The sequence below is a fragment of the Taeniopygia guttata genome, chromosome 1 (genome assembly GCF_048771995.1).
Source record: "Taeniopygia guttata chromosome 1, bTaeGut7.mat, whole genome shotgun sequence".
NCBI classification, from domain to species: domain Eukaryota; kingdom Metazoa; phylum Chordata; class Aves; order Passeriformes; family Estrildidae; genus Taeniopygia; species Taeniopygia guttata.
Window position 1 is genome coordinate 78,130,353 of NC_133024.1, and position 16,587 is coordinate 78,146,939.

Sequence of the window (16,587 nt, forward strand, 5' to 3'; positions counted from 1 at the left end):
TTAAGATGAGATTCACTATGGTCTCCACAGTTCTGCCACTGAGGCTTCTTAAAGCATTTTCAGCTGTTTTTATTTAAGCTCTGAGAGTGGAGAGTTTTAGTAACTCAGATCCTGAATTGTTTACTGTTTATCCCTGACAAATTTTGAACACAACCTGCTCACTAATATCCATTGACCTAAAAACATACATCAGTAATTCAACAGAACTGTTTGCTTATGGTGCCAGTTAATGTTAACCATTATGTTTGCAACATAAACCACTGGTAAACAGGATGATGATTGATAGATTGAATTATACTGAATATGATAAGTGGCCCTGAGATGGTTATTGGTTTGATCAAATCATTTTGTCATCACAACAAGGAGATAGAAATGACTATTCATACCTTGGTTTAATTGCAACAAGATTATTCAGGCTTAACCTGTACTGATTTCTGTAACTTTTTACTTTATGAACACCTGATGAGTCTGTTTCTCTCTTGTTAGAGAAAAACATTTTAAAAAACCCACAAAAACTCTGAGAGTGCTGATAAACCTTTCTAAAATAGAGAACTAGAGAGTATGGTTAATGGGAATGGTTTAGTCTTTTTCCTTTCTGTGGTTTGGGTTCAATTATCTCTACTGTGATATTCACTGTTTCCAAAGCAAGATGGCTACTTATTATTAGCATTCAGGGTTTTCAAAATGTCATAATGTAAATAAATGAGCCATCCACTCATTTTGATTCCTTTACGTACATATTTTTCTGCTCATTTTCCATAGAACTTGCAACAGAATATTTTTTATTTAGAGCAGTACATATTAATTTTACAAATATTACTCAAATCATGTCCACTACATAAAAAGACCTGGTTTTAGGGTAATAGCATCACAACCTCACAGTTGTTTAGCAAATATAAGCAACTTAGACAACAGAATGTAATTAATTAATTCACATATACCAAAATGCTAAAATGCTATAGTTCTCAGTTGTACATAAATTGCAAATTTGGGAACATCTGACTTGAGAGCTGAAATTAAAAATCTTTTATCTCTTTTCCCTTAAATATTTCCTCAAAAAGTCATTACTGAAGCTCCATGGAAGCAGGTCTGACATTTGTTTAGCAAAAGTCTGTAGATACATAAACTAGAATGACTGATATTTCTACTTTGTCAGAAAACTAAAATATAACTGGAAACAGTAATGAAGTTTGATTTATCAATCTAATGCCTTGAAGAGTTCAGCCATACACTCTCTGCAGAAAATAAGAAAACAAAACAAACTCTCCCTTCCACATACACAAAACCCCCTGTTCTCAGAATTCATACTTATTTTAGCCCAAGCTATGTTAATAAGGAGGCTAAGACTACTTGATGTTTTATTTTTTGTAAAAGATGTGTAAGTAATACGTGCAGTCCCTGTTTGGAGCTTGTGATAAACACAAAACTTGACTACCAAAAGTAAGAGCAAAAGAAAGTAAATACAAAGACCCAAAGAATTAGTGTTCAGATGAAAAACTTCTTACTACCAAGTTCTTGCTTGGTAGTAAGAACTGATGATGATGATGTATATTGTTTACTATCAATAATTTTCTAATGAGTACCTTAGGAGGAACATATAAATTTTCAAATCCTTAAGACATACAAAAGCTAAGTTCAATAACACTTGCTAGAAGCAAAAAAGTTGGCTTTTCTTCAGATTACCTATATCAGCAGAGATCAATCTCTCAATTTTTCAGCCTCAGGAATAGTTTTCTATTAACAATTTCTAAAGTATCCTGTCCTAATTTATAATTATTCATACTTCTTGGCACAGTCATGATACCAGATAATTTATAAGATGATGAAAAGGAATTACTAGGAGGAGGATTTAGTCATTAATTTATTGTGTATCCTTACACAACCATACTTAGGTCTTCATCTTGTAACCAGGCCTCTACTTGCCTAATGGCAAGCATGGCTAGCCCTCAGGGCTGATGCCAGAATACTTCCATGTACAAGCCTGGTCAGACCTCTGATAAGACAAAACTTGCTCTGGACACAAGGGAAGACTTGCTAAATTTTGCTGCTGTAAAGCCCTTCCTACCATGCGAGTTTATTTCTAATGCCATAGGAAGAGATTCAACATTTCATGGAATCTTACTTTTTTTGGCTTTAATAATGCAGTTTAAAATGCTGTTTGGAACAAAATATTACACGTTTCATGTGTATTTGCTTTGATTACATAGAAGGAACTGTTCTGATTACACAGCGAGAAAAGTGAAAGAAGAAAATAGAGCAATGAAGTTTAAGAGTTCATTTATTTAGTAGTTGCTGTATACAGATTACAGTGGCATATTTTTCAATTCATCAGAATTTCATATGAAGAGATACAAATCACTAATTAAGGTAGAGGAATTCAAGTCTCAGTTATACATAAACTACGTAGATGAAAATGAGAGGAGCATCTGCTCAAGTTGGAATGTTCACAATGCATAAAGCAGTAAGTGTGTGAACAGCTAAACACTCTGTAAATGTTGAAAGATATTGAAACAGTTACTATAATCCATCAGCTACAGAATTACAAGGAGGAATGGCTGGAAAAAGTTCTTATTTCCCACATTTCTGAACATACAAATTTGTTATAAGATTGTTCTTCAAAACAAAGCAAAGAAGATTTAATCAAGAATTGAAACAAAAACAAATGTAAACACTTATTTACTTTATATTCTAGCAAATAGGTTACTCTGTATGAATTACCAATAGGCTTCACACACAGCATTTTAATCACAAAAGTTAAGTCTGCTGTTGTATGAAAAACTCTGCTTCAAATTTGGAAAGAAATCATAAGAACCTTCACTTAGTTCATTGTAGAAATGCTCTTTATCAGAAAGTGCATTTTCATGATCTAAGAATTATATATATGTAACGCTTTTACATAAGCAGGTATATAAGCCATAAATTTAATACTTACAATCACAGATTCTGAAATAAATAGTTACCTTTCACAGAAAATCCTCTTTTATACTACAGAAAATACTAAAATAAAAGCATAGTAAATTTTCCAAAAACAAATTCCCAACCGTTGCTCTAGTTTTAAATGGTAAGTAAGTCTCTCTCTCTCTCTCTCTCTTTCTCTCTGTGTCTCTCTCTTTCTCTCTCTCCACCACTCAGGGAGTGCAAATGCACAACAAAATCAAACAAGAAACACCTATAAGTCATTATTGCATTAAGGGAGACCTTGGTTCCAGCTCCCACCCCTAGGCCCATAGTTCCACAAGAATCTTTACTGCAAATAAACCTGCTGACCTTTTCTTAAGCCTGACATATTTGCTGTGTGCTGAGTGACTTTGAAATTCAGTAATAAAAATGCCTTGAGGCTTGAAAAGTCCCTTTTCATTAGGACATGAAATTCCACTCATATTCACCTGTAAAAAGAACCATTAAAACGCAGATTAATTTAAAATTAATTTCCTTCCTTCCTTCCTTCCTTCCTTCCTTCCTTCCTTCCTTCCTTCCTTCCTTCCTTCCTTCCTTCCTTCCTTCCTTCCTTCCTTCCTTCCTTCCTTCCTTCCTTCCAGCAAAATGCTTGATTAATTATTTTTAAAAAATGCTGAGTTCAATCACTTATTTTTGCTGCCAATCATTTATTATTACTGCCAATCAGCTGTCCAGTCTTGGTTCAATTTACAGTAGTAAATTTGAAGAGTAGTAACTCTAATGCCTTTCAAAAGTCCTACACCTGGGTAAGGGCTTAGACTCAAGATCACAGATGTAATTAAATTGTTTAATTTAGTTACATCCTAGGGATTATACTTTATATCCCAGAAAAAGGATATTCTTCACATTCCTATTTCAGTCACCCATCTCTAGCTTCATTTATGAGAATCTGACTGAACATCCAATATCATGCTTATTAGCTTCTACTGACCACTTTACAAAATAGCAACCATAACAGCTGGAATCCTGTAAACCTTGTAGAAACAAAATTTCTGTAACTTTTTTCATCACAGTCCATCTATCTAAATTTCATATGAAGCTTTAACCATTTAATCTTTCCAACCTTATACTAGCTTTCATTTGAATTACAAATATTTTCAACTTTTTTGGTTATGTATTGATTTACAGCAATATAAATTTAGGTAAGTTTAGGTAACTATTGCTGAAAACAGCTATAGTTTATAACATAGAATCAGAACTTGGTAGTCCTGGACTCTACTCTTGCCCATCTCTAACTTAATGCAAATACATATTCCTAAATCCTGGCATCAAAAGCAGCTAGGTTCTTCCTTGGTGCCAAGAAAGCATATGTTCCTTAATTTTCAGTCCTTTAGGAAAATAAATTGGAATATCTACACTGGACCTCAGCAAGTCATCTTATTTATATAACTGAAATGACAAACTAAACCCCTAAAGTACAGAAATGTTACTGTCTACAATATAATGATAGCATGTTGCTGATTTTTGACCAGAATAAAAGAAATGTAAATCTTTACGAATTTTTTCATCCTTACATATGACCAAGTCAGACAGACCTCTGTTGACTCACTGTGAAAAACAGGGATACACAGTTGTGTATCTTCAAAACTATGCTTAGAGTCTAAATCAAAAAAATTAAACTGAAAAATGTTCTGTAATAAACTTTTTGAGTGTTATCTCTGTATTGAAATTAATTACTTCTGTTTGTAAGCTGCTGATTTGAAAACTCATCATTCAAAACAAACCTTAAGTTCTGGATTTTTTTTTGATCTAAAACAGAGCCTGAATCAACAAAAAATTACATCTGATAATATATTGTTTAAAGATAGGATTCTGTCTTCAAATACAGTTTAGAAACCTGACCTCACCTGTAACATTTCTATTGGTACATCACCATGAATCCGAAACCACCTGTACTGCAATCTCCCTTAGTATCTGTAATAATCAGATCATTTAGTTCTACAATACGTTTAATAGACAAAATAAGGCATATTCTTTACAGAACTGAAACTGTCTGAACTTTAGAGATCCAGAAGATCACTCAAGCTTGAAGAGTTCATTTTCTAATGAAGAGTTAAATTGCCAATTACTTAGTGAAGACATTCTAAAAGAATATTAGTATATGAAAGATTTTCTGAAATTACACAGCTACAGCACTATCTGTACATTAAATGCCCACTTATCTTTCACCCCTGATTGAGACTTTTCTAAAAATCAATAGTCTCTAAAATTATGTTACCATTTTCAAGCTACTTTTTCCCATTTGCTCTCAAAGCCAACTCATTCATCACATTTAGACCTACCAGTAACAGCTTAGAATTAAAATTTCATCCCAGCCATTACCGTATTTCTTTTAAAAGCTTCTGTTAGCAAATAGGGGTTTACATGAAATAGTGAACGCATGAGAAAGAAAGCTTGAGACTGAGTGTAGAAAGTCATGTTTTAAAAAATATTTTTAAGTATGCTTAGAATATTTTACATGAGATGTAGCATATTTACACAGTTTCAGTTTGTGAGTATCATGCAGTCCTTTGAACAGGTTAACAGCAATGAAGGAAAAAAGTAATGATTTCTTGCATAGACTGTTAAGACTGTGTTTATACTTCCAAAAGGGTTGTGGGTTAATCAATTTGATTTGTAGAAAAGTAATGAAAAACAAGCAACATCAGTTCAATACCCAAAGTGATTTCTGAAAAATAGACAGCCTTGCACCTAGACAATGCAGGACCCGAGGACTTCCCTGAACTGACAAGAAGAATTAATTCTGAGGGCAATATCATAGGAAAGCACAGACACGTGTCTTGGTCTGCTAAAACTCTGAGCAAAGCAGATCATCCAGTGCTGGAGCTTACTGGTGGGAGTTTGTCCTGCGTTGACTGTATGATGCTTTTATCCCCAGTCATCTGTTCTGTTTATGCTGAATAATAAGTTTTGCACCTTTAAGGCTTGTTCCAGGAGTGAAGTGGGAGGAGAAGAAGCACAGAATTTGTTCTCAGAAAGTGCACTCACTCCTCCACATTCCTGCTCCTGGACTGTGTTTGCGGACAGACAGACAGCGCGACAGAGCTCTCCTTTGCTTTTAGTTAGTTTTAGCTAGCTGAGGCACAGAAGTTCCCTGGACTGTGGTTTTTCCTTTTCTCCGGACCTGCTCTGGATGAACACCAGAGGAGCAGCAGCAGCACCTGTGGCCTGGGCCGCGGCATTGCCAGTGCCAGAGGGACAGACATGAGACTGAGAGAGCCGAGCTGCAGCCCGGGGAGGGGGATTTTTCTGAGTTTGTCTTCTCTTTTGGAGCCACAAGAGGTTTTATTGTTTAATATTGTTTAGGTTTTCTTGTTTAATAAACGTGTTTTTTCCACTTTTCTCCAAGGAGGTATTTTTTCCTCAACCAGGTTGGGGGAGGGGCCGATTGGAATCTGCTTCCTAGAGGAACCCCTTTGGGGGGTCTCTCCCAAATTTGCCCTGAACCAGGACAGATTGATGTGGTTTCTTAAGCTTTGGGAAACAAGCCCCTTATACTCACAAGCACAGATCTCCATTTCAGTTCCACTGTGTTCCACAAGTAGGAGATCTAGAAATGACTTTATGCACTAGGTATATGAGGAATTATATCTGAGATTATGGGCCACTCCCACATCTGCCAAAAATCATTAGCTGATCTACTGATGAGTATTCAAAAAATGCTTTCTTTGGAGAATTAAATTACTTCTGTAGATGCAGTAAAATCTAATCAGTGCATTTTCTGAACATGTTCCCTAGGTCTCTGTTTCTTATAAATATTAATGTACAAAATCAGGGGCCAAGCCATCCCAAGATTCATACACCCTATGCATAAATTTAGAAGTCTTAATATGGTATTAGCATACAGAAACAGTAAACACCACACTTGGTTTTTAATACATTTAAATGCTGAGTATTTTTCAGTAGAATACTCCCAAGGGACCTAATTAACCAAATGAAGATTTTTCAGATTAGCAAAGCAGCTAGATATATAGATGAAAATACAGGCTAAGAAGTTTGAATTTGCACCAGTGACAAGCATATGTTTTAATCTCTGTGCTTTGTAGATGCATAAGGTGAAATGACATTTATTTTCTTCTTTTCATTGGATAGCCCCAGGTTAGATAAGGTTATTTCACATGAAAACAAAATATCTGTCAATCTTTCCATTTGTTATTATATTAGCATAAATTAAACAATTAACTATCATAACTAAACAACCTGCAATGCAAGAGAGGATGATTCAAAATTGTTCGGTGTCTGGCATCAGATAGGCAAGATCTTTTCTTCACAGTTATTAGTAAATTAATGACAGTGATTTGTTTATCAGATGACAGGTAGAACAAAATAAAAATTAAATTTGAAATATCATAATACTAAACAATATGAATCAAAGATGTCCAGTAAATGAAAATGGCTTCATCCACTTAGTAGATTAGCAGATAAGTCTTCCACAGAAATCACTTTGGCAGTTTAATTCGTTTATCAAAGTCTTAGAAAGGCTGTTTAAAACTACTGTGGCATCTATCATTGAAGAAAATATTTAAGTAAATACAAGTATTACTCTTTATTCCAAGTGAGCTCCTGGATATATCCTTAATGCTACCATTTCTAAATGTTAGTCTCCCAAAGCACACTTCTGTTGATATTTTAGTATGCCCCTAAAGGAAGGACCATGAACAGAGAATTTGCCACAATGACAGAAAAAAAAAAATTAATCAGGGTGTGCACATGATTGAAGCATTTTATGCATTCATAATAACTTCACTTTTTTCTAAAATAAATTCCACTGAACAACAGTACTAACAGGAATTTTCAAAGAAGAATTTAAAAATCAAGAATATTTTTCAAAGTTTGCTGACATGTTGGTATGTGTGCATATATTGTGTATATCTATTTACCTAATTCACATTAGTACATATATGTAAAAGGTTAAATGCGTGGTTTTAATTTAAAAAGCAGTATCACTAGTTTTTTCTGCCTGCCTGTTTCAAAGATGGGAAGACAGTTCCTTTTCATATGTAAGTACAAAGCAAAACACATTTTTATTCCAAGACAAATAATCTTGCTTTTACTACTCTGCATTAAAAAAAATATTACATATTATTCTACTCTTCCATTGAATTGCATGAGACTGCTACAGATGGTTTTCACATCTCTATTAGCTCATTTTTCACAATGCTCTTGTGACACTCTGTATCATTTACACAAGGTTTATTTGTCAAAATCCCATAGCACCTTTCTGACAACAGATGTTTTGAAATTCATCCTGTTTTGCTTGGCAAAGACTTATTTTAATGGATTTGACAGTATGATTTCAGTGATGAATTCACTGGTTATTTAACTCAGTTTGGAAAACCTAAAACCAGACTCCGATAGATGTTCATTTTGTAACTCTTATAATGTATTTTAAAGCAATTACCCTTATAAAATGTGGTTTGTTTGGGTTTTTTCACAAATGATTATTCACTCAAAACTATCCTGCATAAGATGTTTAAGTAACGACTTTGGCTTGATTGTTTCTTCAGTTTCTCTCTTAAATAGAATGCAACTTTGAATCCACAGGTATTCCATGTATCACTTTGTGCATCAGGAACGTAGATAGTAAAAGCTACTATAGTATTTTTTTCAGCAGGAATTCTTACAGATGAGCAGTAATTCTGAGACCTTAATGTAAACCAATGGATAAATATCCCAAGTCTCATCATGGAGGAAGATAAACTCAGGGTCTGATACTGCAGATTTTACTGGTGAATAACCCTTGTTCTGATTGTTCTTGCTGAAATGTTCTGTGTCAGTGGTACAGGTAAACAGCGGAGTTATCTTCTAATTCAGTTCTCTTTTTCAGGAATGTGACAAAGTACCTCATAAAAAATGAATGAATGAAAAAGGATGAATTCAAAAGTCTCTTTAAAGCCTCTTCTCACCTAAAAAAAGTATTTGGCATATCAGTGCTGCAAGGTAGTCCTCTCCTTCTCAAATGGTAATATTGTTAAATACATAGTTTTCTCCCAGAAAAGACTGCACAGGTGGTCAAGCACAATTGCTATTAACAATCCCTAAACTTGTTTTCCTGAAGAGTATCACTTTTAAAAAACAACCATCATAAACCAGATACTCTAATCTTTTAAAGTACACACAAACTGCTTTGAAAAAAAAAGCCACCATAGATTTTGCCACTGACATTTTCCTTCTCATCTTCGCTGTATCCCTGTACTATCTAAAAATGGCAAGATTTGGCTTACATTAGAAGTTTCAACAAATAATTTTACTGCAAGAAAGCCATGTAAAAACAAAATTGTGTTGACTTTGTTGATTTATACTTTTTCAAATGTGAGCCATGAAAAAGAAGGAGGAAGCATCAATCAGGAGAGTTCCCTAATTATGCTTAAAATGATCTTCCGACCCAACCTAAAGAGGAGCTGTAGTATACATACCAAACCACAACACATGATGGCATTCTGTATCATGTAACAGAAGGTGGTTTGTACTTTATCATTGACTGGTAGGTATTAGCCATGTTTCAAGTGATACTTAACATTTTTACTCTTCACAATATAATACATTTTTTATAAAATTACTTGTTTCCTGAGGACATAGAGTAAGTCATCACCATATCTGTTGAATACCACAATTTTTTTTAAAAATCAGCAAAGTCACTGCAACATCATTTTACTCCTTTTATTTCTAGGGTTCTAATACAAAGTACTGGATAGAATGCAATCACCAAGGTACCAGTTTTCTCCATTGACTCCTGGTCATCTACCCTGAAGAAGAGCTGCCTGCAAAACCTGCTGGTGTGCACGGCAAGGCCCTGGCTGGGAACGGGCAACAGGCACCTGGGTACCCACAGGGATGCCGAGCTCTCCCACAGCTGCCGGATGTGCCTCACCTCTCACTGTGCAGACTGGGAAGTCACCGAGCAGTGGGGAGGGACACCTTCACTACAGCCAGGCTGCACCTGCCAAAACCATATTGGTGGCTCAGGGAAGGGGCTGGCGACCGACGGCCACTGGACGCCCAAAGCGCTGTGCGCTCTTTGTCCTTCAGAGAGAAGCACAAGCGAGACTGGGAGGTGCGGGGCGGCGGTCAGGGCTCCCCGAGGGGTTTGCTGCCCGCAGCACACCTGTCGTGACCCGCTCCGGAGCTCCGGAGCAGCCAGCCGGGCAGCAAGGCTGGCCCCGGGCGTCTCGACAGAAGGTCGAGCCCTTCGCCTGCTGCCGGGGAGCCGGGAGCCGCCGGCTGGCAGGACCCGGGGCGGCGCCCGGCCCGGGAAGTTTCTCGCCACAGGTTGCCCCCTCCCGCCCGCCCCCCGGGAGCCCGCGGGCGGGCCCCGCCACAGGGACGCACCTTGGCGCCGCAACCGCCGCTTCTTGAGCCCGAAGATCCGGACCTTGGAGAAGATGTCCACCAGGTTGCCATTGCAGAGCCCGCGGTTCTTGTTGGGGCTGTTCCGCCTCCTGCTGGCCGAGGGCCGGTCCCAGTGCTGCTCCCTCGCCTGCCGCTTCTGGCGGATCAAGCCGCTGGCGATGGCCGCTGCCATGGCTGCTCGCCGGCTCGCCCACGCCGGGCAGGGAGGAGGGAGGCGGCGAGGTGCTCAGCCCCGGCGGGAACCCATCCCGAGCCCGGGCGAGGGCGAGCGGGAGCCTCCTCCGGCCCGAGGCGCGGCTGCGGAGGGGCACCCGCGCCGTGCGGCCGCGGGAGCTGCCGCCGCCGAGGGTCACCGCATGGGTGCCCCGCCGTCCCCCCCCGCCGTGTCCCGGCGCAGGGCACCTGCTCGGGCGGGTGTCTGCCGGCGGGCTGGCGGAGCGGTGCGGCTCGCAGCGAGCGGGACTCGGGGCAAAGCGGCGCCCGGTCGGCTCCGCTCGGGTCGGGTCGATCGGGTCGGGTCCGCCAGGCAGCGTCGCCTCCCGGGGCTGCCCCTCAGCCCCGAGCCGCCGCCGCCCGCTCGCCCGGCGCTGCCATCGCCACGGCCGGGGCGGCTACCGCCGCCTCTTCCCGGCTCCCGCCTGATGATTGCCAAGTGCTTCAGAAATCAGCATCTGGAGAGAGCAATCTTCTTCTCCGGGGAGAGCTGTAATCACGGCTCCTCGGTCCCACCCCGCTCCTGCCTCCCCTACACACGCACGCACACACACACACACACACACACACACACACACACACACACACACACACACACACACACAGACAGAGGCACGCACCGCTGGAGCTTTTTTTTGTCCTCCCCAAGGCGAGGGGCGGCGAGGGTGCAAGCGGTGGAGGAGGGGGAATGGGGAAAGACAGAATCAAAAAGCACAGGGGGAGAGAGGCGGAGGGACGGGGTGATGCTGATGTGGTTTTCTGGTGGGAACCGGGAGGTTCCCGGTGGATCCGCCGCCAGCTGCCTCTGCCCCCCGTTGGGTTTCCAGGTGGCTTCGTGCGGGGCTCCCTTCCCGGGGAAAGGAGGAGGGCCCTGCGCGCTGCCAGAGGGGCGTATGGCCCTCCCCGTTCTCCCTCGCCCCCCCGGCACACCGAGGATCCCTCGCACGCACTCTCTCTCCAGGTCCCCGGCGGCGGCTCCCAGCCGGCCGCCCCCGCCACCCCCAGCGGTGACACCGGCACCTGTCCCCGTCCCCAGGCGGGGAAGCCTGAGACAGGGCAGGCGGCTGAGGCGACCCCCGCCAAGGGCGCCCTGCCCGCGCAGTCCCTCCGCCCGCCGGCCAGCCAGCCCGCCGCTGGGCAGGGGCGCCCGCCGCTCCTCGGCCCGCAAGCCAGGAACGCACCGAGCAGCAGGGCAAGGCTGGAGGGAGACGGGGTGCTGCTTCATGGGATGGTTTTGGAGCCGTGAGCTGAGGGGCTGAGGGGACCTTCAACTCAAATACCAAAGGGATTACAGGGGGCACCCACAAACAGCCACAGCAGGTGGATTTACTTATCATCAGCACCGTGTAAAATTACAGGCTGTGTCTTGGAGCATTTAAGGAAGCTCCAGCCAAGCTCACTAGACACAAAACACCTAAGTATCTGCCTCGAGAAGTTCACAAGGCACTGCAAATAGTAAATACCATGTAAAATAAGACATCTCATTTCTTTCCTTCCATCTTTTCCTGTTGGCTCGTCTCCCTTTTTAAATAATGGCCCAAAGTTTTTTGGATTTACTTTCTGCAAGCCTAATAGTTAAACTTCCTGAAGCTGTAGCTAGCCAGAGGAAAGTAGAGGAAGAAAGCAAGCAGCTACACAGAAAAATATTGTTAACCTATAAGGAAGGGCAGATGTTTGCACAGGCAATTATCACGTAATATCAATTTTTATACTGTTTTCAAAGTACTCTAATCTCTTGTTAGATGGTTTTGTGGGTGTTTTTTTTTGTTTTGTTTTGTTTTGTTATATTTTGGTTTTATTTGTTTGTTTTTTGATTTTTTTTAAACAGGCTTGGAAGTGTAAATATCCACCTAGAAAAATTCACTGTTTTGAAATACAGAAAACAGTGTAACTGTTCTAAAAACTATTCTATGCAAGAATAGTTTCTTGTTTCAGCAGAGGCTTCAGCTCCTTTGATATTGACCATTTTCCCCCCTAAATCCTTTAATCTACAAAGAGCTATTTTTATACAGAGGGCAAAAGTGTATGGTGGGAACTCCAGTATACAGGGATTTTGTATTAATACTAGACCAACTAGGAACAGAACATGCACAATCGGATCTGGATAATACATTTTAATTCTATTTAAAAGTGTCTCTAAAGAGATTCAGCTAAGACTCATTGGATTTTCTATCTGGCAATTTTTACAGAGCAGCAATTTCCTTACAACGGTTACAATTGCCTTAACTAATGCAATTAGACAGGTGTTTATTAAAAAAAAAAAAAAGATAGAAAGAAATTTCAGTGTAGTATTTTTGCATACTGCTTTCTTTTTCCTTCCTCCTCACAAGTGGACAAGACACGTAGTAGTCTTCCTTAAGACCTCTCAAGAGGGAAGTGCTCCTCTGAGAGCCGCCCCACTGGTGCTCCCCGTGCCCGGTTCCCCGTCCCGCTCCGTTTCTGCCCGCAGCACCACGGACAGCGGAGCAGCGCCCGGCCGGACACCCCGTCCCCAGCGCGGGGAGCTGCAGGACACAGCCCAAAGTCAGCCCCGCTTGGCCGCTGCCTGCGAACAAAGGAATGAACGACAGGGGGTAGAGTGAAATAGAGGCCAGCCTCCCTCTATCTCCCATTTTCTCAGGAATGCAGAGGTATAATACATACATATAACCCTAATATTTGCATGGGAAACATTCTCCGATAAGGTGTGGGTCTCAAGCTCCTCTAAATAGCATCAAATGATGCTAAGCATTATATACTATCTACTACTATTGTTCCCTTCTATATTTTCCTTCAAATACTAGGCCTTTGCCAAACCACTCTGACATTTCCCAACAGCATAATGCTCAGGATGATGGTAAAGAAAAGCAAGAGAGAAGGTGGAAATTAGTGGTATCCTATAGACCTATAGACAAAGAGAAAATGTGTTTCTTACTCCAGAGATTAAAAAAAAAAAAAAAAAAAAAAAAAAAAGAAAAAGCTTTGTACTCACATCTCAGAAATGCAGAGCAGTTGTTTACATCTTGGGGTTTTACAAAGAAAACTCAAGAGAGCCATCTGCTGTCCTAACCTGTGATAAAATGTGTGCAATTCTAGTCAAAGTGAAGGTTCTGCTAACAGATGGATTGTACAAGTATGAACATATCAGTTACCTTAAGGACTAGAAACTGCACGAGTATATGCATTTAGAAAAAATGGACATGTCTTAGTAATGACATTTTCTACATTAAAACACAGCTTTATTTCTGATTAATAAAACTCTGGATATGAAAACAAATGAGTAAAAGCCAAAGATGGGAAGAAAAGATTTTCATTGCTTTCTACTCTCCCATCTATTAATTTCTAACTGGCATTTTATTATGGATTTTAGGAGTTTTCTAAATAAAAACATTATAGAATATATACAATTGCTTTCTTGGATTAATTTTATAGTAAAAAAATCAAAGTATATAAAGTGTGTATAGAATACTTGCTTTATTATATGTTAGTGTATGAAACATTATTATTCCTTTTTTTTTCTGTTTTACTGGGAACAAAAAATATTAAATTTTAGCTAATTTAACATGTAAATTTCAGTGTGAAATTGAAAGTTGCTGTTGTTTACATTGAAGTTCAGTATTAAAATATACAGCATTATTATTTATGTATGTGCATGTACTAGATGTACATAAAATGCTTTTTAGAAGAAATTCAGTTAGGAAAAATGGTATTCAATGCTTTGTAGTCTATCCTACCTAGATCCATAGGCTACAAAATTTATAGAACTTAAAATGTCGTCTTTACACATTATAGGTTGTGAGTTTTTTCTTATTTATTTATTATTGACCTATTATATGATTTGCAGTAACTTGGATAATGTTACAAGCTGCAGAGTAATATCTTTTCAATGTAGTAATGAAAACTCTACAGAGATCTTCCTTTAATAAACCATTTCAATATAAACAAAATATCTTTCTACAGGTATGTAGTGATGTGTGCACACTCCACCCAAATTTTCTCCTCCCAGATATCCTGAAGCCACTCTTGATATCAAAAGCAAAACAAAATAAATCAAATAAAGTCCAAATTTCTTACAAGCACATATTTTCTACAAGTGCAGAATGTCAGATTGTTACATTACTACTAAACATGTTTAAGTTTCATGAGCTGTGAAGTTTTTATTGCACTTCCTTGTGAAGAGTAGGGCACACACAGCTCACTTGTCCAGTTAAATACACTAGAAGATGATGAGGTAAATTCAGCTTACATTCTAGAAGTCATTAATAAAGTATAGTGAATCTAGATGTTCTTTCAGACTCTACATAGTTGAAGATTGTTTTGTATCTTTGCAAATGTTTGGTTTTTTCCTTTGGAGGATGTTTTGTCCTACTGTACCAAAAGTATTAGCACCTTACTCCTTATACCATTCAATACAGAAAGGATGATCTAGGCATAAAAGTACCAACTTAGGCCTGACAATTGAAAGGCGTGCATAAAAGTACATTTAAACCACTGGGAAAATTTATTATTCCAAGAAAAGATATTTCAGGAATGCAGAAATTACTTGTTTCTAAATTATGATGGATTTATTTAATCACCCTTGTGGTGCTTCTGATCAGACTGCAGAGTGATTGCCAAAGTACTGTTTCCAGCTGAAGTTGTGATTCTAATTTGTTGCTTTTGAGTAAAAAAAAAAAAAAAAAAACAAACATTGAAGGCTGCTGGTAGTTTCGGTGGACCATAGTTAAAGTGTGTAAATTCAATGTACATACTAAGACCCCTCCACTCCCCCTAATATCATAAGAAAATGTGATACAGTCCTACAAATAGGATAATCCATGTAATTGCAAACTAATATCTTCCCAAGACACACTGTGTGTATGTAGAGCGGGGATGAGTGCTGATAAGCAACAGCAACTTTCAATTCTTGATTTAATTTTGAGGGAAAAGATGGAGCAAGAGAAATAATGCCTTGAACAAGGTGAAACATAACCTATAGCTTATTCTGTGGGTTGGTGTTTAATTGTACAAAAATTAATAAGATAGAAAAACATTTGTCAACTTAAAAGATCACATCTTTCATGAACAGACCAGTATGAACATATTAAAACATAGATAAGAATTCCCTTTTCAGATAGCTTATGTGCATTCCATGTTTATAAGAAGAGTAGTATGGTATGTTTGTGAAATGAGCTGTTAACATTTTAAGTTAGGTCAGTTTTATATGTTCTTGTCTATTACTTTGGATATAATTCTCCTTATAAATTATTGTTAATTTCCCAAGAGGCAATGTACTATGAACCACTGAAATTTAAAATCCTTAACACCCCGAACACTTGATACTCATTGATAAGACTTTGAAGAACATTAAGAACAAAATTTGTTTAACATGATGTTTCACAGAATTTAGATTTCTATCCTTTCACACTTGTTCATGTCAAAACCACTCAGCTTTTAGTCTTAGCATTCACAAAGTGCCCAAGGAGCCAAAATCACACCTATTAAAATTTTCTAAACATATAGGAGGTCCTATGGAGTTACTTGTTTAAATAGGTCAGGTGAATCCATTTAATTAAGACAAAAGTAAGCTTCCAATATATTGTTCAATAGACTGCACATATTTTAGCCAGCTTCTTCACAGGATTTGGCCTATGTACCCAGCTCATAAGAAAATCATTAAAACATAATTCCTGTATATGCAAGAATAAATTAATGCAAGGAAGTCTAGCATTAGATGACTGGTTATGCAGAGGATTATCAAAACATTCTATTCAAATACATAACACTCTTCAAATACGTAACACCTACAATGTTGCCTATAGCAGCTGAGGTGCAATATTTCTTCTGCATTTACCATTCACTTCTTTCACATATTGCATTCGTTTCCTGAGGTACATCCATAACTGAAAGGACTAAATACCTCTATGCTAGATATTGACTTACTCTTTAGACATAACATAATTCTTAGATTGCTTGGGTTTGCTTTAACTTTTTTTGAATTTGCTGTCCCCTTTCCCTTTCCAACGCTAAATTGCACAGATTATCCTGCAGTAAGGAGTCTTATGAATAGTCCTATGACTAGATATAGTCTTATGGATAGTGTCAAGT

The 16,587-nt window shown here is 39.1% G+C and overlaps 1 protein-coding gene across 7 annotated transcripts in view; it reads right to left on the reverse strand.

The window, feature by feature from the left end:
* The window catches only part of FGF14 (fibroblast growth factor 14), a 373,382-nt gene that overhangs the window by 114,346 nt on the left and 242,449 nt on the right, over positions 1-16,587 (reverse strand). For 2 of the 7 annotated variants that reach the window (XM_072931659.1, XM_030286851.4), the window contains exon 1: positions 10,288-10,620. The exons of 4 other annotated variants lie outside the window; for them this stretch is intronic. In XM_072931659.1, the coding sequence (XP_072787760.1) occupies positions 10,288-10,480 (193 nt within the window). In that variant the 5' untranslated portion in view covers positions 10,481-10,620. Of the gene's footprint in view, positions 1-10,287; positions 10,621-11,141; positions 11,326-16,587 lie in introns of those variants that run through there. One more of the 7 variants, XM_072931676.1, reaches the window with a different exon arrangement.